The sequence below is a fragment of the Arachis ipaensis genome, chromosome B02 (genome assembly GCF_000816755.2).
Source record: "Arachis ipaensis cultivar K30076 chromosome B02, Araip1.1, whole genome shotgun sequence".
Classification (NCBI taxonomy): Eukaryota; Viridiplantae; Streptophyta; class Magnoliopsida; order Fabales; family Fabaceae; genus Arachis; species Arachis ipaensis.
The window spans coordinates 16,493,967-16,501,886 of NC_029786.2; the positions used below are offsets into that span (position 1 = coordinate 16,493,967).

General features: G+C 38.7%; 1 protein-coding gene across 1 annotated transcript; it reads right to left on the reverse strand.

Annotated features, from left to right (window-relative positions):
- LOC107626962 lies at positions 4,224–5,844 on the reverse strand. Its single transcript, XM_016329845.2, has 5 exons — positions 5,679–5,844; positions 5,318–5,574; positions 5,134–5,200; positions 4,522–5,047; positions 4,224–4,467 (listed from the first exon to the last, which is right to left on the reverse strand). The coding sequence occupies exons 1-5, from the start codon at positions 5,842–5,844 to the stop codon at positions 4,224–4,226; spliced, it is 1,260 nt and encodes a 419-aa protein (XP_016185331.2).

The following is a 7,920-nucleotide window of genomic DNA, read 5'->3' on the forward strand; positions in this document are numbered from 1 at the left end:
GGAATAATAATATCCAACAAATTTTCACACACAAATTTTACTCCTTCAGCTGTTTGTAACAAAATCTGACCATGATAATAAACTTTTAACAACACTCTATCATCCATTATGATATATTCATATCAAACGCTCTCAAACTTGGAAAAGTTGCTATTCAAACAATGAAGAAGAAGTTACTGTCGAAACAATGAAGAGGAAGAAAGAATTAAAGCGGTTTCAGAAGAGAGATTTGAGAGACGAAGAAGAAATGGAAACTTCAGCTAATGTTTAGGTATATATAAAACCAGAACTCAGATGGTCCGACCGCATCTTAATAGGTTAAATTTTATAAGGAAATAAAATCGGACCGTCCGATTTTGGTCACATTTGAATTCAAATATTTAGCATGCATCAAATCGAACCATCCGATTTTAGTAACATACGAATTAAATATTTCAGTTGTAGGTAATCGGACGGTCCGATTACCATGTTCAAAATTTTTCTTCACGCACAAATCGGACCGTCCGATTTGTGTACTCCTTTCTGCCGCAAAGAAATCGGACGGTCTGATTTTTTTTCCTAACTTTCAAAAACTAACGCCATCACATTACTGTATTAACCCCTCAAACCTTCATAACGTTGAGTTACACATACTTCATTATCATATTAAAATTAATGAGCTTATATTATTGCATGGTGTCGCCGAGCTTCACTTTGAAAACTCCATTGAATCTCTCTTATTGGCCGTTGTACATCGAGAATTTTAATTTTGATATGGAGGGATTGATGGAGTATAGCAGCGATATGGGGGTTTATGGTGTTTCACCGAACTGTGGGGGCTGTGTAGAAGTAATCAGACGGACCGATTAGGAGGACGGAAATCGGACGTTACCGATTTCACAAATCGGATGGTGCACAAATCGGTGGGTTCGATTTGCGGATCCCGTCCACGTTCACGCATGCAGATGGCTTCCTTGGTTGGCTTCGTGACACTATATCCAAAACACGATTGTTTCCCCCCTCCCAGCAGATATCTCTTTCACTCTCATATCCCTTTCTTCATGCTCCCAACCCCACCACTTTCCTCATTATCCACCATTGTTGGACCACAACAAACCTCCAAAAAAATTGAAAGAAAATGCCAAGACCAAAAATCAAAGAAGTAAATCAACCAGAGCTCCATATTGTTAATTATCGTGGACATCCAAATTATGTAAGTTTTTGTTTTTTAATAATTTGTTTTAATAATAATAATAATAGTGATAATATTAGATTTTATTAGTAATATATATTATAATGGCACTAAGTAGAGATTAATCATGTGTGTGTGATGTGCATGATTTTATTGTTAGGTGGTTAGAAATAGAAATTAAAATAGGAATTAATGAATTAATCATGTATGTATGTATGTATGTATGTATGTATGTATGATATGGTAAGGTAAGTTCTACGGTTGAATTGGGTTTTTTTTATGATTATTGGTTAAAATAAAATGAAAGAAAGAATGAATGTGAATGAATGAAAGAAGAAGGAGAATGACATGTAAGGATAATTGTGTTTTTGTTAATATAGTTATATTATACTGGTACTTATAACGAAAATGTGATATTGTAGGGTTCACGGAAGTTGATATGTGATCACTTAAAGCCACTGGATCCATACAACCAAATTGTTGAGTCACACTTACGCGAGACTGTATTTTATTATGTTTCTCATATTAGAGTTATTCAATGTTAGTCAGCAATGATTAATGCTCTGATTGAGAGATGGCGGCTTGAGACTCACACATTTCATTTTCTGGTTCGTGAGTGTGCCATGACCTTGGAGGATGTGGCAATAATTCTCGGTCTGCCGACAAATGGTCTTCCAGTTACAGGACCGACCATGAGTAGTTTTGAGGCATTGCAGGCCGAGTGCTTGCACTAGTTTGGGATTGCACCGAGGAAGACGGACTGTAGAGGAAGCTTTATAAAATTAACGTGGTTTAGGGGTTTGAAAGATCGTATAGTGTTGAATAATGATGTTCACATTCAGATGTATGTAAAGTGTCACATAATGTTGTTATTTGGAACAATTTTGTTTGGAGATAAGTCGGGTGCAGCGGTGGATTGGAAATTTCTGCCTTTGCTCTGTAACTTCGGTGTGATCATACAGTTTAGTTAGGGTTCACTATGCCTGGCACACTTGTATAGATCACTGTGTAGGGCAACTCGTGTCGACTGCAAGAAAATGGACGGTCCGTTGACACTATTGCTTACTTGGGCTTAGATCCGGCTACCATTTCTAGCGCCGATTCTCGGCAATCCCTGAGTGTTTCCGATTGCAAACAGGTAATTTTGATTAAAGTATGCATTGAAAGAAGTTCTAGAAATTGTATTTTGCTTTCCAAAAAATAAGTTAACTAATGGATTGTCTGACGCCAGGTGGTGTAACTGGGATCGTGAAAAATATGCCTACCGATATAAAACACTTGCGCACTACAGGAGGTTGTTGGATGATCTACAAGGACATGTATGTTGTAAAATACTAGTACCGAATTTAGCTTGGTCAGTGAATTAATTATTCTGTAATCATCTGACTATTTTGATGTGTCCAGTTTGTTTGGCAGGCTTATGGCATTGGAGACATTGACCAAGACGTGATTCCCTTAGACATCCGTCATAATTCGGTTATTTGGAGTGCCACAGTGCCGCTTATATCTTTTGAATGCATCGAGTGGCATGCATCCGACAGAGTCAGAAGGCAATTTGGCTTGAGACAGGGTGTTCCTAATCAAGAGCGGGATCTAGGTGCATCACACGGTGAAGTTCTAACTGGGCCTAAGAATCAGGATTGGGCCGATACCCATTCTTTTTGGGTGATGCATTGGACCAATCGGTATAGTCACGTTCTTGTTGATGACTTGGTGCCTTTACATTATCAATTGGAAATTTACATGCATTGGTACCGAGGAGCATTCGATGCCCACTTGCAATTGTCCAACCTTGTATTTCAAGAGAATCCAGAAGGTCCTCCACCACCACCGAAACCGGCACCGGCACCTCCACCATCACCGCTACCGCAACCGCCACAACAGGGGGTTGAGTATGTTGCACCATATGTTCCTGACACGCATCCGTCTGATTATTTTTCAGCGTCAGTCCCGGTACATCAACAGTATTGGGGTGGTCCACAGTTTGATACAGGGGAGCAACCTTCATTCAATCAGCTGCTTGGTTTCATGTTACCGGGGCTGGGTCATTCACATTCAGGTAATTATGTTGATATTCCCACTGACCATCAAGCACATCCGGGTGGTATTACGCCTGTTAGGAGGTCATTGGATTCGAGACCTCAGGTTCGCACTTCCTCTGATAATTCTGGAGCCAGAATGTCTGTTGACTCGAGTAGGAGTGCTGAAGCGGTGGGAGGAATTATACAGAGTGGAAATCCTAGACGTATTCCCATGACTCTGATTCAAGAGAATAATAGGGCAGTTGATGATGAGACTGATGACTACCTAGTAGACCATCCAGAGGATGAGAGTGAGGATGAGGATGAGGATGAGGACGAGGACGAGGACGAGGACGAGGATGAGGATGAGGATGAGGACGATGCTGTTGATGAAGACTGCGACGATGATCCAGCGCCTAGTGCAGGTAAAATAAACTGTTTTTAAAGAATTTCAATTTGATAATGAATTTCTATTGGTAGATTCATGATGAACTTCTATTTGTATTACATAATGTTGTGTTTCAATAGGTACGGCCACAAGTGAAAAAAGTAAAGCTTACAACCTTAGAGTTGATCCTCCACGTCAGAGTGCGAATTGGTATACACCATCCGCTTTTAACAGGATTGCCAAGAAGTGCAAAAAGTTATACAAAGATGTGAAGTGGGCAACGAGAAAATAAAGTATTTGATGTTGTTATTTAAATTGCATGGATTGTTTGTGTTAGCTAAGTTGTTGTAACTCTTTTATAATGGACTATGTTAATTAAGTTGTATGGATTACTTGTATAGGCTATTTAATTATTGAGTATGTTAATTAAGTTGTATGGATTAATTGTATGGACTATATTAGTTAGGTTGTTATTACTATTTAATAATTATGTTGTAACTATTTTGTTAACTAGGTTGTTATTGCTATTTAATTATGGAGTATGTTAATTAGGTTTGAAATAAATACAAGCACAAAAATGTAAATTCAAATGTCAATGTCGTACATTAATGTAAATTCAAATGAAATGTAACAAAAGTAACCACTACTCTTCGGCTGGACCTGCACTTAGACCAACACTTTGACGACATCTACTACGACTATGGCCCTCGGCACCGCATTGCTTGCATCGCCTAGGGCGACGCAACATACAAGTGTCCATCTCATTCAAGAAGCGGGTCATCTTAGGCCGACCTTTGGCTACCCGTCTGAGGAACGGGTTGCCAATGAATCGAGGTCCATGATAAGCAGGCCACATTGCAGGATTTCCTAGTGGTCTAAACCTAGTCCTGTATACTCTTCAAACTTGGTCCATCTTGTATACATCATGAACATACACTTACCAATCCAATCGCTGATTTGCACAATAAATAAACACATGTCGACACAGAATTCGGTCAACTTGGAATTCACCACAGTCGCACCGATGTTGGCGTAGGTCAACTGTGTACTTAACCCAACTAGGCATCTCACGTACTTCAAAGACTTCATTTTCAATATCAAAACAGCTAACCTGTATGTTTCCCGATGCTTGTTGATTTGCATGCAACTTGGAGGTCACCATCTCAGAGAACACAAGTCCAGCATTAATTCGAGCCTCAGCCTCGGCTCTTTTCCTAGTGAACAACTCATTCAATCTGTAAAGTGTAGCCTTAATAAGCACAGTGACCGGGAGATTGCGTGCACCCTTTAAGACGGAGTTGATGCACTCCACAAGATTGGTGGTCATATGACCCCATCGGTATCCACCATCAAATGCTAAAGCATACTGCTCACGCGAGATCCGATCAAGCCAGTTGGTGTAAGCCTCACTCCATTCTTTTAATCGTTCATAGCGCATCTGGTACTCCCTAATCGTCCTCGAATATCCTATGAAAAAGAAATAATCAACTTTGAAAACCATTCTATTCAATCGTACTTACAATAAATTCAAACTTCATTGTATTCAAACTTACCAATGTTGACGATAAGCTTCTGCAAGTAAGGTGCCTTAAACTTCCTCAAGAAGTTCGACTCAATATGCTGGATACAAAATATATGGAAAGCTCTAGGAGGAGACTAAGCCCCATTACTCCGATCAATAGCTGACCTAATAGAATCGTGACGATCAGAGATAAGTCCCACACCATCATGTGTCACCACATGTTGATGCAAGTTACTTAGAAAAAAGTACCATGCATCAGAAGTCTCTCTCTCCACTATGGCCAATACAATAGGTACGATGTTGTTATTACCATCTTGTAAGACTGCAACCAATAAACAACCCTTGTATTTTCCATACAAATGAGTCCCGTCCACCTGTACCACTGGCTTGCAGTGTCTAAAGGCCCTTATACAAGGGTAATAACTCCAGAAGACTCTATGTAGTACACGTATATCAGGAACCAAATCATCCCCTGGTACGCAGGCATTGTTTCAAAGTGAACCACTGCTAATGGCTCCTTGTGACACATGGCCTCATCAAACCATATGGGCAACGCTTCATACGATGCTTCCCAACCTCCGAAAATTGACTCCATTGCCTTCTGTTTTGCTAACCAAGCCTTGCGATAACTGATGGTGTAGTTAAACTTTGACTGGACTTTAGCAATGACTGATTTCACCTTTATAGACGGGTCAACCTCTACCAACGGCTTAATTGCTTCTGCAACTGTCTTGGAATCCATCTTCGAATGGTCTTGAGAAATAGTAGACCTGGTACAAGTGTGACTACTATTGTACCTCCTTATCTCCCAACAGTACTTCTTCTACATTTTGGTAACCCTAATCAGCCAATCACAACCACCGCCATATTGTGAACATTTAGCATAGAATATCGTCGGTTCCAACTCATATACCCGATAGTCTACACCTCTCCGGATGGTATAATCTTTCATTGCCTTGATTACTGCCTCTCTTGAACTGAATTCCATCCCCATCATGAACAAATCATCCGCCACAACAAGAAGCGCTGCATACATCATAAGTAATAAATCCTTTATTATGTGCTCAGTAATAAATCATTTATTACAACTCAATTAATAAACACACTTTAATGATCATAATAGTCTATTTTTCGCTATTCTATCTACGTAAAGCACAACTAAATATAATTCATAATAAAGAACAATTAACTAATAAAATAATCAAATGCTATGGTCACAAATGACTATCCACATATCACATATATTACTCATCTGATTTATTGATCTGCTACTTCAGAGTATCACAAAAATATCTTTCTTTACGCACCTGCATTCATATATTGGAGAAACTCCAGTGCGTGCATAGCCTCCAAATCCAACGACCGCATGAAAGAAGGCTCCTGAAACAGATACGGGTTTGCTAGTGCATTTGTAACTTCCGCCACATCTGCGTTCATGGCGCCGTCAGCTTCATCTTCGTCTTCACCTGGACTAACGATCTCATAGTTACTTTCAAATTCATCCTCGCTTTCACTATTATAATCTTCCAATTCAATGTTATGGTCCGCTTCAGATTGCTCGAACTCAATATACAACTCGATGCATGACATTCGGTGGCGATTTTCCATATACATTGAAAATATTTTATGCATACTCGCTTCATCTGTCACGTATTTGGTTTGAAATTGAACGAACCCACCAAACAAGGATAAATGATACCTGTACAAAATACACGATACTCTCCTAGATTTTGAGAATCTATCTTCTCACAAATCACACCTTTCAATTTCTCAAATGACAATGTGAACGGAATAACATCTAATGGATTTTCACACAAACTAAACTCCCTCATATGTTTGTAATAAAATCTGCCTGTAACAATAAATCTTCAACACAACTCTATCATCCATAAACCTATACGTACTTGACTATTCTCAATCTCACTAAAATTTATTCTGCAAGAATCAAGGAGAAGAATGAGAGAAGAGGAGGAAGAACATGAGCTGAGATCGGCGATGAAGAAATGGGGTAAATGGGGCTTCTGTGATTTTTTTCCTATTTATATATGAACTTACACTCAAATCGAACGGACCGACCGCGTCCTATCATTTCGAATTTTTTTGCGCATCACAAATCACTGGGTCCAATTGGTGCACACCCGGATTAAAAAAAAATTTGGCCACCAAAAATCGGTGGGTCCGATTAGTTCACCCTTCGATTTACAAAATTTGGACAACCAGAAATCGATGGGTCCGATTTCATGCAAACGAAATATCTCCCTCACACAAATCGGACCGTCCAATTTGTGTTCTTTTCTCTCTCTACTTGAAATCGAACTGTCCGATTTCTTCTACCCCAAATTCCTAAAAGCAACGTCGTCATAACAATATAATTCACCTCTAATGATCATAACCAAGCATAACTCACAATGCTAAATCATATAAAAAAAATCAGCCGATGTACATCTCCTTCAAGTCACTCATTTTTTGTTTTTTTCTTATATATATATATATTCATGATATTGAACCATCTATACTAACTAGTTTGATTTTTTTTTTAACATCCATATATTATTGACCCAATGCATACTAACTCAAAACAAACCTTCCATGTCTAAATTGGCCCTTGCACCATCTCTAGTGAATAAAAAAAATAATTCATGTTGCCAAAAAAGTCTACATTTTTGTCCTTCCCTAATTGCATCCAAATCATTATAGTTTTCGTTAATGATTGAGGTTCCTTTGCAATTATTAGAAATTTTTGGTGACAATATAAATTCAAACTGTATTTGTACCGATTAAACTATAATCACACTATTAGAATTATTTTAAGGTGTCT

What these genes read in the sequence shown, in the direction of transcription:
- LOC107626962 (XM_016329845.2), bottom strand. Translation starts at nt 5,844, where the DNA reads ATGGATTCCAAGACAGTTGCAGAAGCAATTAAGCCGTTGGTAGAGGTT. An exon ending in AATGGAGTCAATTTTCGGAG is followed by an intron (nt 5,575 to 5,678) that starts GTTGGGAAGCAT and finishes CCTGCGTACCAG; the next exon opens with GGGATGATTTGGTTCCTGAT. An exon ending in GTAACTTGCATCAACATGTG is followed by an intron (nt 5,201 to 5,317) that starts GTGACACATGAT and finishes TTTTGTATCCAG; the next exon opens with CATATTGAGTCGAACTTCTT.